This window comes from Macrobrachium rosenbergii, chromosome 56, assembly GCF_040412425.1.
Source record: "Macrobrachium rosenbergii isolate ZJJX-2024 chromosome 56, ASM4041242v1, whole genome shotgun sequence".
In the NCBI taxonomy this organism is placed as follows: domain Eukaryota; kingdom Metazoa; phylum Arthropoda; class Malacostraca; order Decapoda; family Palaemonidae; genus Macrobrachium; species Macrobrachium rosenbergii.
The window spans coordinates 9,818,323-9,840,077 of NC_089796.1; the positions used below are offsets into that span (position 1 = coordinate 9,818,323).

At 36.2% G+C, this 21,755-nt stretch overlaps 1 protein-coding gene across 4 annotated transcripts in view; it reads right to left on the reverse strand.

Annotated features, from left to right (window-relative positions):
* Positions 1–21,755, reverse strand: part of LOC136836367 (uncharacterized) — a 42,403-nt gene that overhangs the window by 3,661 nt on the left and 16,987 nt on the right. For all 4 annotated transcript variants that reach the window (XM_067100556.1, XM_067100559.1, XM_067100555.1 and 1 more), the window contains exons 4-8: positions 20,264–20,428; positions 19,226–19,418; positions 9,953–10,104; positions 8,261–8,450; positions 3,323–3,433 (exon numbers count right to left, since the gene is read on the reverse strand). In XM_067100556.1, coding sequence (XP_066956657.1) covers positions 3,348–3,433; positions 8,261–8,450; positions 9,953–10,104; positions 19,226–19,418; positions 20,264–20,428 — 786 coding nt within the window. In that variant the 3' untranslated portion in view covers positions 3,323–3,347. The remainder of the gene's footprint in view (positions 1–3,322; positions 3,434–8,260; positions 8,451–9,952; positions 10,105–19,225; positions 19,419–20,263; positions 20,429–21,755) is intronic.

A 21,755-nucleotide genomic window follows, 5' to 3' on the forward strand; every position in this document is an offset into this window, starting at 1 on the left:
TTTGTATTCCAATAGCAGCAAACTGTAAATACATAGTGTACTACAACCAATATACAATAAACTCTGCAAAGTTTTGAAAAAAAGTTACACAGTACATGTAGACACTGTTTATCAAACATCTCCAGCAACACATACTACAAGGAATATGACAAAAATAAAAAAAAAATTGAGACATTTGTCACATTACCAAGACACACTAGATTAGAGAATGGTCAGATTCTCAACTCCCAAGAATTAAGTAACATATTGGATGAAAATTTGGCAAACAAGCGGCAACAAGAACTAGATGAACAGTTTACTTAATAATTATAGCTGAATCAAAGTCACTAAATTCTCAAGTGACAAGGTATATGTTTAAATATAAAATTAGTTACAGTATATAAGAATTAGATTATGCCCTTTCAAACTCTTGGTATAAAAAATGTTGGTTTTGAAATGACAAAACTAGCATCATTAGCTAAATCATTCATTTTACAAATGTATAATTGTTTGTGGCTCAGAAATTTCTTCCATGAAGAACAGCATAATGCCATAATTATTTCCAACCCCAACCCCTTAAAAGACCAACATAACGTAAACAGTTACAGATTGATATCCCTAACACATTGCATATGTATAATGTTAGAGAAAACGGTAATGCATGACTCGTATGGCATATATATAAAATACTGAAACTTACCCAGTTTGGATCACAGAACAATACAATCTATTATAGATTCACTGTTGCATCTGTTGAGTATCTGAAGGCCAGCAAATAATGGCTAGTTTCTTTCATAAACAAAAAGCTCTTGATACCACATGGACAAACTCAATATTAGAAACATTATGCAAAAAGAATATGCACAGCCACTTGGCAATTTTCACAGAAAACTTTCCAGCAGACCATACCTTACAAAATAATAATATTCATTCAACAACTTTCCCACCTGAAAACAGAGTTCCTCGGGGAAGTGTTCTTAGCAGCTTACTATTTGCACTAGCAATAAATGGCATCAATAGCTGACTAACATTCAGAATCAAAAATAATATTTACTTGGACTATTTTGCTATGTGCTGCACAGCATCAAATGCAAGACAACCCAAGGGTGTCATTAATAATGATATGGTAAAAATAGACAAGGCAGCTCTCCATAGAAAAGACCACAGTAGTTAATATTTTATGTGAAGTGGAAAAAATTATGAGACTGATTTGAAGATTAAAGATCATCATATATCAAACAGCAAAGTTCTTGGGTTTAACCTTTGACGCACACCTAAACTGAAAAGCCTATATAGCTTATGTAAAAGACAAATGCATTTAATTTGATACAGACATTATCTTGTGCAGTTCAGCCTCGGGTACAAATTCAAAAAGTCTATATCAAGTTCAAAATGAGGGCTTAGCACACTAGAGCTTTTAAACTTCTCCAAACTCTTCGATCCAAGTTGACTCCCGGTAAACCAGCTCAAATTCTTCATTATGGCTTAATGATAAAATATAGTTCAGTAAAAATACAGGCAAATAGTTCACTAACAAAAAGCTTTTTGATCAAAGAGATATATTTATAAATAATCACTCCTCAGTTAGAGAATAAATCACTCCTCAGTTACAGCCAACAGACTGCCAGAGTCAGCAAATATAAAATATTCTTCTATAATAGAACTGCCTCATCTCTGGATTATGTTTAAAGTACAAACTTGAACACATCTTAAAATATTCATCTAAAACCTGTATTATACCCTAGGACATCATTAAAAACATATAAGATGTAAAGGTTCATAACATGCAATATACAAACTTGGGTCCAAATCTGCTTCAGGTATGGGATTTGCAGCCATACTGCCCCCCCAAAAATACCAAATTTCCTTGACTAACGATGCTTTTTTTAACATCAGAATTATATGCAACAAGATCAGCCATTAAAATTATTATAGTTATGCCATCACAGAAATTGCTAATTGTCAGCAACTTAGAACTGTTTTCGAAGCCCTTGAAAGCTATAATCCAAAAAGCTACCCTTACACAAGAAATTAAATTTTCACCTCAATTTTATGAAGTGTAAAAATGTAGAAGTATGTTGGATTCCTGCCCATGAGGAAGACGATAAAGCAACCAAAGCTGCAACTATTATGTCAAGCTTACATGTAGATATTCCAAATAAATGATTAGATAACATCCATAAAACTCATTATAATCAAGTGGCAAAATACTGTAAATAGAATAACAAACTTAACTGAAACAATTAAAACATCAAGCCAGATGAATATAGAATTCCTCAAATCACAAAAAATGACACGCAAGGAACCTGTCCTCTCTTAAGAACTGATTACTCAATTGACCCACTGATAATTTATGAAAAGCCCTTATGGTTAAATCCCTAAACATACTGAATGTCAAGTTACATTAATGGACAATTAAAAGGTTTTTTTGGTGTGAATGTCCAAATTATAAATGACAAAAGTCTACTTTTGTACACCATTTCATTTTATCAGTACTTCCATCATTTTCAATTAACCCATTTATAAAATTCTTATAGAGCTGTAACTTGATAAAATCTCAGCTTATTATTAATAAAATCTAAACTTTATTATTAATAAAGACAAATCCTTTGTCTTTATTGGTGTTTTTAAACAACCAGTACTTAATGCTGGCCTTCAAGGTGTTTGTTACCTTTTAAGTAGCGACTGCTTATTTGCACTGTAGAATAGCTGCAACTCTTTGGCATCCCTACCTCTCCCAACTCATTGCTTTTAGCTTATTACTTTTTAGCCACTGCCATCTCTTCCCACCTAGCTCTTCAGCTACATCAGCTTTACCTTGCTCCAATAACCAGTTCTCATTTTACAGCAATCCTCCTGAAATGTGACTGTGGTCTCATTAAACTACTTTGCAATACAGAAGTAAATAGTTTGCTGTCTCTCTCTCTGGTGCTTAGATCTAATTTGTCCAATTCACTAGCTCATATTACTAAGCCTGATTTCCAACAAAAGTGAATCGCCCTCAAGACTATTAATTCGCTCAATTCATCCTCAATATCAAGTTGAAGAACAAAAATTTGTTCAAGTTAAGACTGTCCATATTACTGACATTCAAAACTGTATAAAGTGTAATACAGTACCCATTATTTATTGAAGAAGGATATTACCCTAGGCTAATGTAAGAAATCTGTTTTGGCATATATCATTTACTATTATCAAGCATACCAAAACCCTGAGGGCATTATTGGAAGTTATACTGTGGACAGGTAAACATTAAATAAGGAGAACCCTGAGATTTTACAAGTTCAGTGCAAGAACAGAACCTGAGAAATAATGATCTGTTGTAATATTTCCCTCGAATTACCTTAAATTAATAACTTTCACTTCAATCAACATTTGGCCACAGCCTTTCGTGCTATCCAGCGACATGGGAACTCTGGAATTGCTGGAACTGCTTGTAGATCTAGAGCTGTACCTGGAAAATATAATGTATTCAGTTTAACAATACAAATGAGGCCTGAAAAAGAAAATATATGCAAATACAGTACTGTATTCTATATTTATCCAGTGCCTACCTCTACAAGTAACTGGGGGAAAGAAGTGCAAAAAGTATTAGGGAAAGAAGAAAAATCATAAATTACATCATAAACTACACTTATCAAAGGATATCAATATACATTAAGTCCCACTTACAAAATAGGTAAATTAAACAATCAAGCAAAATTATGATACTCAAAATAGAGCCAGTTATATTAAATTTCTGAGATCAACTGCCACAACAACTATAATCATATATAGTACTTTGGTGCTTGTTTGTGTTTGTTAATTTATTCTCTATAACGATCTCTTCAAGCTGAGGAGGGGAATAACCATTAGCAGTCTTTCAACTGTATCTACTGTATACTGTTTTCAAGGAAAGGAATACAGCTATATTCATTTGTGTAAAATATTACCCCATTTAATTTTTCACCTTAGGTCAAAAAAGGTACCAGGATAAAGTGTCAGTAAATATAGCCTCAAAGAGTAGTTTGCGGAAACTGCTGTGAAGGTATACACAAGGCAGCAGCAGTATGCAGTGACATTAGTGATGGGTTATGGAGAAGAGAGACATGGTAGTGACAAGGAGATGAAGAGCCATTAAACTCTGGCAGAAGATATGCAGGAAGAGGACAAAAAATGTATACAGATAGCCTACCCCTCGATCATTCACACAAATATATCAAATGTAGAAAAAGGAGTGGTAACTAGGCTATGCTACCTTTATGCTATCCAGAAATCTTATCATATCACTGGGTATCCTATGAAAATACACAAATATACACTAACTTAAAACTAATACTGCCACAGAATCCAAAGAAATAAGAATAATTATTCTTGTCTTTTTTATAATGGTACATATTACACACAACCACCAAAACATATGACACTCCAGCAAGTACAATGTCATTCAAGAACTCTGTTACAGTAGCCTCACCTACAAAAAATATCTTTCATGATCAAATAACTATATCATCACAAGCAAGATATCCAATGGTAATGTATTTATGTAAACTATGACACTGTATAATGCATGCTGCATTTGTACAATTGTAACAAGAAAATGAAAACACAATGCCCAGATCAGCATTAATTTTGATGGCAATACACACACAAGTTCGATGCTAGCACATATCATGTTCACCACACTCCCTTAAATTTTCTATGGATCCCATTTTCTTATGTGTTAGTACATACAGGTATACAGTTATATTACCCAATCGTATGTACAGTATTGTACAAAATGTACAAGGCACCCTCAAATAATCACTAAAAAAACAACAATTATGCAATATGATTACATACAGTCAAACTTGAGTAACAATACTTTCAAAATTCTCTTTCTCTCTATTATATATACATCCACAAAATTTTATCTTTGTTTTGCATTTTACACCTTTGCCATTTAGCGCGCCTTACTTTATACATACATTCAAACTGAGAAAGTTCCATGCTGTACATGGACAAGAGGGACACTGCAATGCAGACAGCAAGGGCAAAGAAGCAAAGATGGGAGGGAAAAAGAGAAAATAGTCAGGATAGTAGTAGTAGCTGAGCAAAGATGTTAGAAAAAGAGAAAATATTCAGAATGGTACAGTGGCTAAACACAGATGTTAAAGGGGCAAGTACTGTATAAAAAATTAAAATGGAGATAAGTGGAAAATAAAGAAGCACTGGAACAATGGAGGCATAACAGAAGAGCCAATACAAAATATAAGAGGTTAACAGGGCACTTGGGAAGGTGGAAAATGCAAAGGTAAAAGAACCATCTGGATTTACATGCAGCATGAGGGCCAGTTATCCATGTGTTTGCTAGAATATTGTATTTGGAAACTTAATAAAACAGGTTTTGGCATAAGAAAAACCAATTTTTGGTAGCCGCTGCTCATTCTCAAAGGAGCTAGACTCTCATGGTCCCCCCAGACCTCCATAAGACAGACCAACCAATTACAAAGAATTCTCTTATAATTGGTCTTGGCCAGAATAATGCTTGTCAGCACAGTGGTAGAATATAAAGGACTCAGAACAGGTCATCTCCTGTCCTACAATGACTGCCTTGGCTCTCTCTATGTCCCATTTGCACAGGTGTGACAACAACATATGTCGGCCACCTTCCTCATTACACTTTGGTCTGTCCAAAAGTTAACTTTTCCCCAGGTTGTGCTCCAGATATTGTGTCTGATTACAAATTTTTCGAGCATCATTACAGTACAACAATCAAGCTAAGCACTGTCCTTAGTTGTAAGACCCAGAGAAAAGTTTTAATTCCTTAAAATTTTAACGGGTAGGCTTATACTATTTGTTTAAACTGGGAGCCAGCAGGCCTCTTGCAAGGCGAGACATTAGGAGTAGATTGCTGCACATAATTAGAAAAACTGGTGTAAAAGTGTGTGATGATAATGGTTTAATTAATTATACGACCCCAACCTAAAAGACACCAATTTTTTCCGTACTTATCATTATCAAAAAAAAAGACCTATATATTTATGCATGAATATACAGTAAACCCCCCCGTACTCGGGAGGGATGCGTACCATAACCCCCCGCAAATACCTAAAATCTGCGAATACTTAAAACCTTTCTAAAAACACTTAGAACCTCCTATTTTGATAGTTCAAACAAAAAAAAACTCTAAAAATGCTTATACAGGTATTATCCTACTTACAATGGGGTTAGGTTCCAATATATGTACTGAATACACTAGTGCAGGCTAACCTATATTCGAGATATGATTTTCCAACAAATGATGGGTTTTTTGGAACCTAACCATATACTGTACATACATGGTAGCCTAGCCTACACTATAAAGTATACGCTATACATACACAATATAGCAATTATTAATATCAGCTAATTCTGGAGGTTCATGCAGAGTGACTTATGATAATTCAATACAAAGAGAAATTGAATAACACACAAGAATTAACTTAGCCTTCACTATGGTATATCGTATACATATACAGTAGCCTAGCCTACTTTATACTCTACTCTATATTCATATACACTATCGAATTATACAAACATCAACATAACGAATATGCATCTTTTCTATGAATCTTAAAATGTTATGCTTTACTTCACTGTATCCAATAATACTGTACAGTATATATTCTTATATTGCTTTTGTATTATAAATTGCGATCATAGCGATCAATGTTTTGGTTTGGAAACTGATTGCGCAGTAAGTTTATTTCGCCGTATTTAACTCGGTTCAGAGCGCTTTTCTTGCTTCTAGTTAAAGTAAATGAACCTCTAGATACTTTATTTATATGGGGCAAGGTTATTTTTTGTTATATGAAGTGTTTTTAAGTTGAAATATAACTTAAATATGTCTCGTTGTGAAATTAATTTAGCTATTTTTTCCATTAACAGAAGACGTTGGCCGTTTGGGGGCATGTTTGTTTTGTGTAAAAAAAATCATGATTCCATTCACTATTTTCACTTGATTTCATCATAATACCAGCTTTACATATTTATCATTTATCGGTGTAAAAACAGCAGTAATGTGTTCTTTCATGCTCAGTCGTTTTGATTAAAATACTTTCTCTCCAATTTTAATTATGGTCGGGTTTCATCCATGTTGCCGATGCATGATAATTTATAGTCATTAGCAGCTTGAACATTGTTTTCTCAGCTTCAGCTACAACTTATAGCTTAAATTTAGCAGTATATTTCCTTGTCGATCTTTTATCCATAGTGAATAAGGGTATAATGTACAAATATATCGGTCCTATTCTACTTAACATCATTTGTAACATAACTATGGTACTGTAATTGATTACTACCGTACGATGGTTGAAATACAAGCAAAACGGCTGTTGTTATCCGATTTGGTTATAAGCAAAACAACAGCTTCTCGTTCGGTTGCTTATGGCTGTATGCATTTAAGCAAGAGTATAACATTACTAACAATACTTTTATCATTCTCTTTTACTTTTTTAACTAGAAGATGGGATAAAGAGATGGAGGAAAAGAAGTTAGTCTATTGTAATTTGGTCTCTCTTGCTGCCTGATTGTATGCTGCTGCCTGCGCCCGCACAAAATTTAAAAATATTTTATAAATATTATCGTATTGGTATTAACTGCTTACCTCAGTGCAAAATCGAATTATTGTAAGGCAAATTATTGTAACTCGAGCACTACCTGGGTATCTGAGTATTTTAACAGTTTCATCACAAAAAGTGCATTTAGTCATGAAAATTATATGAAAATACAGTAATTAGTGAATATATCTCAGTGAAAAATACCACAAATGGGAGAATTTTCTGCAAATAATATGTATATATGTTCCACAGAGAAATCCACGGGGGATTTACTGTATGCGCTTGTGCTGAGTACGCTTTCTCCACTATTTATGGTTTAAACTTAACAGATCTCTCATTTTCTTTCTTTAACAAAATGGCAGTGCTGAAACCAGAACTCCTGATTTCCAATTGAGAATAGATGACAAAAATTGTTCCATATACATATACAAGTTTTTCTGTTATTACTATCAGTGGTTGGTCTGATTAAACTATCTTATATATTTATATTAATACTAGACACTCCATAAAGCATTTACTAAAATTCATATTACAATGTGAACAGTTTTGGGTTAGGTTGTGTCCTGTTTATCAACAGAATTAATATTTACCATCATGAACTGATAAATCCTGTTTATCACTTGAATTAACATTTACTATCATGAATTGATAAATCAATGTTGTCAAGCACAAGAGCTTTAGAAATCTTCGGATATCAGTAAGTTTTGATGCAAAACTCTTACCTTCTGAATAAGACTCTCGAAGATCAAAATTACTGAGGGAAACGTTGTCTAAGTATGAATTTTTGCGATGAAAGAACACAGTCTCCCAGGTATTTCTCCGAACCATCCAAAGAGCAATCCCACACTCTTCATTAAATAAACTTAAGACATTGCCTTTAGCTGACTTCACAGCATTGTTGACTTCAAATGCCTGGAATAAAAAATAAATTATTTTTGGAATCATACAATACATCAGATTTTAAAAGTAATTTCTATTTTTCCTTGGTATGTAGACCACAGCCTGTTATGTATATAGGGGTCTTCATCGGGAAAGTTAGGAACTGTTTAAGCTTGGTAAAACAGTGGTTAATTGGTGTTAAGCAGCCTGAGTGGGGGTTCTTCACTAACCTATAGAAAGCCAGATATGCCATGTTTCCAGTCACTATAATAAGAACATGGCCTTGGAATGTGAGACTGATAGGGCCCTGACCCAGAGTAAGATGCCCCTGTAAGATGTCCCTGTACTCTCACTCTAGGAAACTTTGGAGAACCATCTGCTGTCTGAATAAAAAAAGTCAGAAGGTAGCTACCATCTTGGTCAAGTATAACTGATTGGTTTAGATAATAGCTTTACTGGGTCCCCTTGGTAAAAGGGAGAGTAAAGAGAGTCACACCTTAAGAATGCAAGCTCTTAAGATGGGAAGCTTGATTGTGAAGTCTACTTGCATCATGGCCCATCCAGCATGCACTTAGCCTAATTGCAGCCTTGCAGAAGAAGGAAGAAAAGCAAAAGGGAAAGAGAGATACTACTAATCTTCAGCCTCAAGCCCTCTGAGCACCTTAGCTGAGATCATTTTTGTTTGAAAGGAACTTGGAGATTACACAACCTGCTGAGCAGCCACCATAGCTCCCACGAAAAGGAGCAAAGAGCTAGTGAGCCTCTGCAATGATTAAGACACTCATCCTCCTTGCAGGACGAACAGTATGTATACCTAATTGTTTCACAAACCAGAAAGGGTGTTTTTGTTAAAACATATTTTGATGAAGAAAAATTTATATCTCCGAGATGAGTGATTGAAATTCAATAAAACCTTCAGCTTATGTAATATACTTAGGAAAAACTGTCTGGGCTACATTTTTCCTACTGTAAATTCATAAATACAAATCATAACCTTTGAATATTACCTTATTTCTTAAGCCTATTTATAAGTATTGAATAAAATTATAACATAAAAATCTAAAGCAAATCCCTTCAATCGTAAGATATAATGGGGCCTTATGGCATCTGTGCTCCCTTTAAATCTTTAAGGTTAAAAAGCAAAAATTAAACCAAACTGTTTATATAAACTTTGTTGTTAACATTACAGACACTACCTTTTTTTTTTATGTCTATCCACACTAGCAAACAAAATTTCCAAGCATTATAAAAAATAACTATCACGATGAATCAGCAAAATCTTTTGACTCCGGGTGATGATTTTAATTCTGACAGGTCTGGAATGCTGACAGGTAAAGCCCTAGACTGAATCACTTATTAATTTCAGAGAAATCCATCAACCAACAGTCAAACCTATAAACATTACAAAAGATTCATATTTATGAACATATTCTGTTCATATAGGATTTTAATGGTGAAAAAAATTTAAAGCACTGTACTTCAGAATAACTATACTTTCCTTATGCTAATTCACTTAAATAAGAAATGCCTTTTACCTTATAACCTTGCTTGTCGGTCACAGAACGCGGAAGCCCAAGAGAAGGGAATTCCTCGCCAGAGAAATCTCTTCCAACACCACTGACATTACTAGCACTGTCATCAGCAGTTACATCATCTGTACCCGAAGCTGGAGTCCATGTAGGTGTAACTGTGAAAGAATGATAAAGTTACACATTAACATTACTTCTTGCATATCCAGTAATGCATTGAGTTATGCTATAAGATTCATTATTATACATGCAGTCCCAATACAGGTATCCTCTAATTTACAAGGTTAGGGACTGGGAACAATGTTGTAGATCACAAATGTTGTAACTTAAGGTATCTACTATTATTCAATAATGCTAAAGTATATGGATATGCAGTATACTGTATATGTAATGTACACTAATTTTGTTAATTTTGATAAGAGATTATTTTATAACCTAGAATTACTGAACACTCCTGTCAGCTGGCAATCACCAATATCCTCCTTAAATACTTCTCTCCATATGCAAAGAAATTCCTCCAGAATACAGCCTCTTTTGATAGTTTTGTGCTTCAATTTTAGGTAAATTTTAATACTTATTTTTTCCCAACTTAACTTTCTTAAACGCTGGAGCCTCTATTTATAAAAATCTCCGTATGCCGCAATGAGTTAGCACTGCCGGAAAGTTTTTTCAAAAATCTCCCACCCACAGCATCAGCTTTAGTTTTTAAGATTGGTGAGTTCATTTTTGGTCTTTTCATTGCTCAGTTTAGTATGAATCACTTGAAATGAAAAAGACACATTACATAGTCACGAAACAGTGACACGCAAAAAAATATTTTTCATATATAATTTTATACAAATCACACAGGAGCAAAACGGGCAAAGCTAACGGCTATTTTTTTCTTTGCATTGTATAATTACATTGCGATGATTTTGGTATATAATAAATTGTAAAACAATCAAAGCAACACAGAGTTACATATCACAAAATGATGCATGAATTTAACGCATTTGACGGATTTAAAATGTTTTTTTTCAAAAATTCACCATAAATCGAAATATTGTACTAGAGACTTCCTGCTTGTTGAAAAAATGAAGCTTAATTGATTGAATATTACTAGACTTTAAGTGTTTTAGCTTACACTGTAGTTTCTTTACCATTTCTGGTCGAGTTAAAGGACCGAAAGTCGAATTTTTTCTATTTATCGTGATTTATATGAAAATATTTCAAAACTGATAAAAGCTACAACCATGACTTTTTTTCTGTTGTATTGTACATGAAATTATGCACATTTTCATATATAAAAGTTTGTGTAATGACTAATATAAAATGGTGCAAACATTACGACAACGTGACGAAAGAATTTCTGAGATGTTCGGCAGAGTTACCACAGAGACGTAAGGAAAATGTTTTTTTCTTTAAAAATTCACCATAAATCGAAATATTGTGCTAGAGACTTCCAATTTATTGCAAAATGTAGGTAAATGATTGAATATTACTAGAATGTAAGAGTTTTAGCTTACAATTGCGTTTTTTCGACCATTTCGGTCGAGTTAAAGTTGACCGAAGGTTGAAATTTTGGCAGCTATCGTGATTTATGTGAAAATATTTCAAACTGATAAAAGCCACAACCATGAGCTATTTTCTGTTGTATTCTACATGAAATTGCACACATTTTCATATATAAAAGTTTATGTAACGACTAATGTAAAACGATGCAAACATTACATGACAATGTGACGTAAAGAATTTTGAGATGTTAGTCGAAATCACGACGAGACATAAGGAAAAAGTTTTGTTTCAGAAATTCACCATAAATCAGGAAATATTGTGCTAGAGGACTTCCAGTTTGTTGTAAAATGAAGGTACATGATTGAATATTACTAGAATGTAAGAGTTTTAGCTTATAATTGCGTTTTTTATCATTTCAAGAGTTGTGCTGACCGGTTTTTAAATTTTGGCAGTTATCGTGGCTTATATGAAAATATTTCAAAACTGATAAAAGCTACAACCATGAGTTATTTTCTGTTGTATTCTACATGAAACAACTACATTTCCATATATAAAACTTTATGTAACGAGTAATATAAAACGGGCAAACATTATGACAACGCGGATTTAAAGAATTTCTGGCACGGATGTAAGGAAAAGTTTTTTTCAAAATTCACATAAATCGAAATATTGTGCTAGAGACTTCAATTTGTTGTAAAATGAAGGTAAATGATTGAATATTACTAGAATGTAAGAGTTTTAGCTTACAATTGCATTTTTTACCATTCTCGGTCGAGTCAAAAGTTGACCAAAGGTTGAAATTTTGACAGTTATTGTGGTTTATATGAAAATATTTCAAACTGATAAAGCTACAACCATGGGTTGTATTTATTGCATTTTACATGAAATTGCACACATTTTCATATATAAACTTTGTAATGGCTAATATAAAACAGTGCAAAATTACGACTAAAATGACGAAAGAATTCCTGAAATTTCGGCCGAGTTATCATATGGGCGTAAGGAAAGTTTTTTAAAAATTCACCATAAATCGAAGATATTGTGCTAGAGACTTCAATTTGTTGTAAAATGAAGGTACATGATTGAATATTACTAGAATGTAAGAGTTTTAGCTACAATTGCATTTTTCGGGACCATTTCGGTCGAGTCAGTTGACTGGAAGGTTGAAATTTTGTAGTCGACGACGCACGCTCCACTTGGCACCCAACAGACAATTTTAGTCAACGATGATACGTCCAGTAGGCGTTTAAGGGTTAAATTTACATCATCCAGCACTAAAACACCTACATTAAAAAAATATAAGGTACACTTATGAAATGGCACAACATATGGCTCTGCTCCTTCTGAGCAGTTATACTCTTGACAATAGATGGCTTTGTTTGCTTCTGTATTTTTTTTTTTGCAGCCTTTACTTCTGCTTCCTTGACATTGGGCAGAGGAAACAAATTACACTTTGCATCGTCTGAAGAAATATTAAGCAGTTTTACCAGGAGTTATCCCAGTTACAACAGGGTTATACCAGTTATCCTGCTTATCTCAGGTATCACAGTTATAGCAGTTATTTCTCCTGCTTAGAAGTGGATTTTCCTTCAGACTCTCTGTATATGTAGTATGGTCATTTGTTTTAGCCATGCTGCTCTCCATCATCTGTCAACACTCCAATCCACAAGCTGGCAGTTCATCCCCATGCTCCGACAAGCCTTTTAAGAGCATGTTCTTCAGAAATTCCTAACGGACAACAGTGCATTAGTCTAGTAAGTCCCCTTAATGTTTGTGGTAATATAGGTTGTGATTTTGCAGTGTACAGTGGACCCCCTCTTATTCACAGTTCTGGATTCATGGCTTCACCTATTCATGGACTCCTCTGTGGAATTGTATATACACATTATTCACAGAAAATTTGCCTATTCGCAGTATTTTTCATAGAGAAATATTCACAAATCACTGTATTTTCATATCATTTTCATGAGTAAATGCAATTTTTGTGATAAAATTATTAAAATATTCAAGTATAAGCATTTTTTGGGGGTGTTTGGTGTTTTGAACTATCAAAATAAGCAGATAAAAGCATTTTTAGAGGGGTTTTAAGTATTCATGGATTTTAGCTATTCACGAGGGGTAGTGATTTGCATCCCTCGCGAATACCGGGGGTCGACCATAGTGACTTCTTATTGCCACAATGATGTCCAGGCTCAACAGTGCCTTATTAAACACACTTACCTTCAGTTTCCAATAATTAATGTAGTTATGATTGTTCAGAGCCAACTAAGCCAAAGTGTCATTATGACAATGGTAAATTTTTTTATGGAAGTTTAACGTAAATTTTTTGTAATTTTTATGGTGTTACTCTTTTACCAGTCCTGTAATTGACTTGTTGCCATTATTAGATACTTACTGGTTCCTTCTGTTGCTAGTCACAGGCTTGTTTGTACAATTATTGGCTTTCTGGTTTTTGGCAGAAAGCATTCACTTTCAGAAAACTATAGGCTTTCGATATGGCACTTGGGAAGTTCGATTCCACGTAAAATTTCTCCAAGATAGGGAACCAAAACAGATTTTACCACCATCAGAGTCCTAGGATGCCTGTCACACATTTTGGTTCAAATTTCATGCAACTAATTTTCATGTATTTATGATTAAATAACTGAAAATGCAATTAAAATTCTCATTCACTTAACTCGTGTTCTGTTTTCATCATAAATGACAAATTAAAAGTATAAACTGTTTTCAAAACCATAGTTTCTGTAGGGGAGAGAACAACCGAATGTATCAGAAAAGAAGACAATGAATCTCTCACTAAAGCTTCAATAACTAAAGGAGGTTACTTGGCAAAATGGATTGAGGTGCCATTACTCGTTGACTTGCAAATGCAACCCTTTGCCACGGTCTGGGGAAACTTTTGGACCCCAAATGCAGAGGTGGAAATTTCTCCAACCCTAACAGAAATGATAGTCACATGGAGTTTTTTTTCTTGAAGACCAAGATGATGAGCCACTCTTAAATGAGGGTTACATTAGCCAGCATAATTATGACCTCTACTGAGACAAAGCATCCCAGAAGAGTTGAATGAGTGGAAATTAGCAGAACTGTTCACAGGAATGTCGGCATTAGGTGCGAGAGGCATGTCATAGTCAATACCCCAAGTCGAGTCCAAAAAGTAGAAGTCGTAAACATGTCAATCTCTACTGGTGAAGACTGGGAATGATTCTTTACAAAAATGATATTTTTATGATAAAATAGTTTTATATGTACTTACCAAGTAATTACATACCTATTGGTTCCCTAACCTATGGCAGCTTAAAAATTCAAAATTCGCGCGGTGGCGCTGTTATCATTAGTGTATAGGTGACAAGGTCCCGCCCACCATCCGGGACTCGAGGAAACAACCCAGCGGAGAGCTCAGTTCATTTTATGCTCTACTGTCCATGCAAGGGGAGGAGGGTGGGCTCCAATCATGCAATTACTTGGTAAGTATATATAAAACTTTATTTAATCATAAAAATTTCATTTTTATATAAGTAACTTACCAAGTAATTACATAGCTGATTCCACATTGTTAGGGGAAAGAGCATGAACATATTCTACTCCAAAGAATTAAGTAAGTAATGAATTTGAAATTGAAAGGCTGCTAACGTTGAATAAATGTTTGTTGTTTCCTTACCTGTTGAGAGAGCTGCTGCAGGTAGATAGTGCCTCTGGTCGGCACTTCTCTCAACTTGTAGTGGACGTGGCAGTACAGACAAGGGTCGCCACTATATTAGTGGGAACTTTGCAGCCGAGGAAGTACACTGTAAGCTGACAAAGTTTTAAAAGATGCCCTTGCCCTGGGCGAAGACCAGAATACAAAATGACATCACTATCACCTACACCACTGAATAAAACCAAAACCCAACCATTATCAATAATAAAATACGAACTGGTGGGTACCCCAGGTACAGTGTACCCCCAGGCTTCCCATCAACTCAAAACCTTAAGTCAAGGGGAGTGGATAGCAAAGGAACAGAGATTCCCTATGCTTCCTCTCCCAGCACCATGCCAGCCACAGATAAAGGTCTGCCGAGCAGGAAAGAAGAGCAATGAACTTACTGACAGTTTGAAGGCAGTTCTCAACCCTTTTGGGCACCAGAAAAGCCCAAAAAGTCTTAGAGTTCAGTATCATCTCATCCCTAAATACAGAATCTCCTGAGTCAGTGTTGGAAGGGATTTCTTTTTGTTTATGAGAATGCCTAACTCCTGTGTCAGGCGAAGAGTTCTTCTCAAGTCCTCCACACACTTTTCCTCCTCCGAGGAGCAGAGAAGCCAATCGTCTACATATAAGTTGATGCTGATTCCCAGAAGATGAAGCCAATTCCTCAGAGGAGCAAGGATTTGTGTGAAAACTTGAGGAGCCATCGATAAGCCAAAGCATAGGGCTCGGAACTGTAGTATCCTGTCCTGAAGAACGAAGCGTAGAAATTTTTGTGAGTCTGGATGAACAGGGACGTGAAAATACCCATCCTGCATATCCAGGGTGGCCATCCAGTCCCCCTGTTGTACTGAGGACATGACTGAGCGAAACGGTCTCCATATGAAACTTCGTCTTCGGTAAAAACACATTCAAGGCGCTGACATCCAGGCCCCTGAGGCCTTCGGAACCACGAAAAGGTGGTTGTAGAAACCCTCTGAGTGGGGGATCTAGCACTTCTTCCACTGCTCCTTTGGAAAGAAGGGATTTGACTTCTTGAGAGAGCCAAAAGCTTCATGGAAACTTTTGAATATGCTGTGAAGTTGATTGGAGATGTAACTAAAGGAGGGGTCTTTACGAAAGGAATGGAGTAGCCCTCCTTGAGAACCTTGATCACCCAGGGGTCTGCTCATCTGCTCTCCTATTCTTTCCAATAAAATAGAAGTCTGGCTCATACCTGGGCACAGAGGACTAACTTCTCACTTCTTGGGGTTGGATTTGAAGGAAGACCTCTTAATGGACTACGTAGGAGGTCGCAAGTTTGATCTAGGTCGCGGCTGGGTCTTAGCTCTCCCTCCACGAAAGGGTTGAGACTGAAGAGGGGAGAATGATCTTGATGTGAAAGGCACAGGCTCCTTCGGATGTCTAGTAAACGGTGCCAACAAGTCAGTGGCGGACTTACTCTGCAAGTCCGAAAGAATCTCCTTCACTGTGTTTTGAGGAAAGAGGCGAGACTTGTCTAAAGGAGCGAAAAGTAGAGCTGACTTCTGAGTCAGCGAGACTCCTTTCGAGGTGAATGAACACCAGAGCTCCCTCTTCTTAAGGACTCCCATAGAAAATAGGGAGGCGAGTTCTAAAGTGCCATCTCTAATTGCTCTGTCTGAGCATGAAAGAACTCCTAGCCAATCGGAGGCAAAATCTTCAGCTAGATCAGGACAGTCTTCAATCTTCCTCGCTTGATAAGGTGATTCAGTTCAGCTGAGGAAAACATTATCTTGGCTGACAAAATGGCCGTTCTACGAGATGAATCCACCAGACCAGAGAAGTCCCCTTGGGAGGAGGCAAGAACTCCCAAGGAAGGAGCTTCCCCAGTGGCATAGTAAGAGTACCTTATCTTCAATAATTTGCTGGGAGGAAAAGCAAATGTCGCTTTGCCCTGTTCTCTCTTAGCACAGCCAGGCATGAACTTCTTTCAAAGCCTTCTTCAGGGAGGAGAAAGAACTAGCTTTATAACCTGCAATTTTGACAAATGCCATGAGGAAGGGAGAAGTTGGAGAAGTAGGCGACAGGCACTAAGAAATCAGGAAATTTATCTAGGAGGAAACGCAGAAGAGAGAGTAAGCAGAAGAGGGGGCAAGTATCCTGAATAATCTCTTCTTCCTCCCAAGAGTAGAAGAGGATTTCTTCAATAAAACCCATAAGCTCGGTCAACTGGCACTTCTGAGGGACTCAGCACCTTCCTGGACCAATGAGAAGATGAATGAAGAAGGTGCATGCTCATCAGTGGTATTCTGGCGCGAGAAGGCGGGAGCTGAGTGCTCATCAGCGGTATTCTGGCACGAGGAGGTGGTATTCTGGCGCCAGGCGCTCATCAGCGGAAGTCTGGCGCGAGTCAGTGGGTGCTTGGCACTCGGAAGAAGTCAGGTGCTTAGAACGCTTATAGCGCTCAGGACTGTCTCTGAAGAAATGACGACGATGAGCAGGAGAATCAGGCTGGACTTGAAAACTGCAGGAAGGTTGTGGGCTAGTCTCCCTGTACCTCTCAACAGCGAGGGGAGAAGAGTCACTAATATTCGCTCGTCTCTTGAGCGGGCGTGAAGAAGTAGAGTAGTGATATGGGAGCTTCTTGTGCGGACTGGAAGATTCATAGTCAGAAGAAAGTTGATGCACAGGAATGCCTTTCCAATAGCGTTTAGTTGAAGCCTGGGAGCACACGACAGGCTCGACAGAGGGGGCAACTACCTGTGGGCAAACCCCACCAGCCTCCCTTGGACTTCCCGTATGTCTTCTCCCCGGTGCGGGGGAGCGGAACAGTGACCTTCATCTAGGAGCAATGGTGGGACAGACAGCCACCTCCTCAATATACACAGCTCTCTCACTGCACTGTCAATACTTACATTTTTTTTCCATTAGAGATTTAATAGCTGATCCCATTTCGATAATAGTACTAGATAATACACTAAATTTCTGATCGAATCTAGATTCAAGGCTGGCAATGGCACTAAAAGCAGAATCATGGAAACCTGGACTTAAGATAGGAGGAGGAGGAGGAATTGTAGGAGTGGTAGTTCTTTCATACCCTACATTTTCCAAAGGAATGGAATCTACATTGGCCCTACTTTCAGCCCTAATGGCTGCTTTCCTCTTCTTATCTCTTTCTAATTACTCTAGATGAGATTTCAAGGTTTTCCATTCTTATCGTCCCAATCCTTACTATATTCTTGCCCCCTACATTTAGTGCATTTTGTATGAGAATCGTAAGAAAGTTTAGTTAGCCTAGTTCTACAACCCTCAGAACAAAAGCAAATACTAGATGAACTGGAATCCGACATCATTAACTAAATAATACCTCGAACAACAATTCGACAACGGTAGCCAGCCACAAAGCAAAAAATTCTGAATACTTCACCAAATTTGTGCAAAGAAAAGCCGAAAGCGAAGAAGCAGCTGCATGAAAACTTCCGATGTTAACCAGAAGCCAGCAAAAAACAAATTGAGCTCTCCACTGGGTTTTTTCCTCGAGTCCCGGATGGCGGGAGGGACCCTGTCACCTACACACTAATGATAATAGCACCACCGCGCGAATTTTGAATTTTTAAGCTGCCGTAGGTTAGGGAACCAATAGCTATGTAATTACTTGGTAAGTTACTTATATAAAATGTTGGTATTAAGTTCACGAAGAAGAATGTGTATCAATAAAAACATGCATTTCTTCCAATAGCTTATTTTTGTGTAAGCACCAGATCCACAGGCGCCGTTGCTATCCAACAAAATTGAGAAGCTGCATGCACAACCTGGTCAAGAGCAAGAAGGACGAGACCAACACAACTCATCAACTGACAACAAAAGTCAGAGAGGGTTGTAATCAACTGGAATTACTGTAAGTCATCTGGCTGATCATTCTCAACCCTTCCTTGTATCACAAGAATTACCATCATCATCATCTCTGGCAAAGGAAGACAAGATTTCTGGACTTGTGCTGACAAAAAATAGGCTACTGGAAGATTCTGAATTTGTCTATAAAAAAAAATTACTTTTGTTTTTCACAAAATTATATATTTCACCAGGGATTTTTATGATTCCAGATACATACAATCAAATAGTACCTTATAGCTACCTACCTTGAGGTTTTTTTCCCTTCCACACTAAACAAGCAAACCAGTTGCACTTGAAATTATCTTCATTAGGCTCACACTGTTCTGCATCAAACTGTAATGGGTCATTTTCACTTAAAAATTCTTTTAAACTATGCTTCCCAGCGGGACGTTTTCCAAAGTGGTAATATTTTGAGCGCATGAAGAAAACCCTTTCTTCCTGAAATAAAAACACATTGGTACAGTACTGCAAGAATTCAGTCTCACTATGTTTCAAATTTATGGATTTAGGCCACAGGACATTCACAAGGACCCATAAGGTCATTCAACACTGAGATGAAAGAGGATGAAGTCTAAAACTTTACATTCACACAAGTATTTACATGCACATTAAATACATTTACATGTTTACATACATACAATAAATAAATTTTACACAAATAAGAACTAATAATACTAACTAAAATCTTAGAAAAATCGCTCATATAAGATGGTAAAAATTTATATCTTTTAAAAACATCATCAAATTTAATACACAGTTGTTATCTAAAATCTCACAAATGTCCTTGCCTTGCAGCTAATGTCTGTAGCAAGTACAGTGATAAAATTCACAATCCACAAGTACCTATGTGTTCCACTATCAGACCTGCATGACAGTTAACACACACACATAGATTACCTTTCTCCAATAAAAAACTGTGATTTAGAAAGATGTGACAATTCTAAGGCAAGAAACACATGTCTCAAACCTCTATTAATATATTACATCCATAGTACTCCATATGAATTTTCTCATACCCATTTTTCCAGACAACTGAATCACAAATTGAGATTATGAAATAATGCTTTGTTGGTATAAAAATAAAAAACTTGATCAAATGCTTATACGGTAGTATGGATGAATACCTCATTGTATATACCATACATTCAGGACTAAAAATTGACTGTATAGTACTCTCATTACTGACAACGAGTCAGGAATCAATTTTGTAGTCACTTAAGCTACAAGATCAATAAATCAATTTTGTAGTCACTTAAGCTACAAGATCAATAAAACTTACTTACCCTATCATGAAATTCAAATAAAATGACACCTTTCCCTGGCTGAATCTCAGAAATGTATCCATTTTGATTCATTATCCGAGTTACAGTTGGTGTACTTTGTGGGAAGTCCTCTGACTCTTCCTTAATTGCTTTTGCAGCAAACCACTGGCAATTATCACGTGATTCCTGATGAAACAAGACTAGTAAATTTTCCTGTAACAAACTGCAAAAGCAATATAATCAAAACAGTTTGCAGTACACAAAGAAATTAAATAAAACAAATTTTAATATCTAAACGTGAGCTGAAACCCCTAATTGAACACAAACTTTTTAAAACAACCAAAATATCCCACTGTAAACAAACTAGTTTTATTTTCTTCAACTTGATGTTAATACTGAAAGACTGGAATTCAAAGGGAGTCTTGTTAAAATATCCAATAACAATAATACTGTTACCCTGTAATTATTTAATAATAGTATTAAAAAGCCTTAATCCTTTTTCTACTGGATACTCAGGGCCTCCTGCTTGGTAAAATCAACTGTACAAAATATCAGGTACATTGCACTAGTCCAAGTTTTGGAAACTTACCAACTGTTTGTGACATGGCTCTTTGCCTATAAGTGAATCCCACATGTCCTTTGCTTGAAACTCAAGGCTGTACTCTTCAAACTTCTTTTCTTTCATTTAAAACATCTGTTACTGTAGACAACTAAGTCCCTGAGGAGCTCAACACAGTCCAAGGAATCTTTTACAATCTGCTGCCATTTTAATTTAATCAATTATTCAATTTTTATGGTCTAATACAAAGAGAATGCATGGCTGGAAAACAGACTAAATAATTTCTCACTTGTAGCACAAATAAGTCTTCATGTTCAATACACATAAATGTTCGGGACTTCATGCAACAATTCAATTTAGAGGAGAGACTATTCTAAAAACTATGAATAACCTAAATGATTTCCTTCTATTTGTCTACTATATTTTGTTGCTGAGTGGGAGCACCAGTTAATTCATCTACAAAAGGAGGTCTTCCAATTCCCAGCACAAGCTAGAAACAGAAACTGTAGCTTGGTAGTAAGGTGGTTATCTAGTGAAAGGTAGGTGTGTGTGGCAGGGTACAGCCAACTCACCTATCTGTAAACCATCATTTTTTTCTCAAGCAACAGGGACTATGCAGGGTTGATTGAGGTGGCATTAGGATAAAATGCCCTAGTTTGTATATCTAGGGAAAATTTGTATACTATTTGAAAATTTGGTATCTGTTACTAAGAGAATACAAACCATTGCCTTTTATATCAGAGACTTACTATTAAGAAGAGAGAAATGCCTTGTGAAATTGACTATCATGTCCCATAAGTCTTCACTTAGATCCCTGGTCATGTACACAGATTTTGATGAAGCATAAGACGCATGTCTAGCATAGGGCCTTAATTTCAGCAGGACATTGAGGGAAAAAATGTTTCTAGCCTATGCTCATATGATTTTGGTGAAAGTGAAAAACTAGCAGTATTA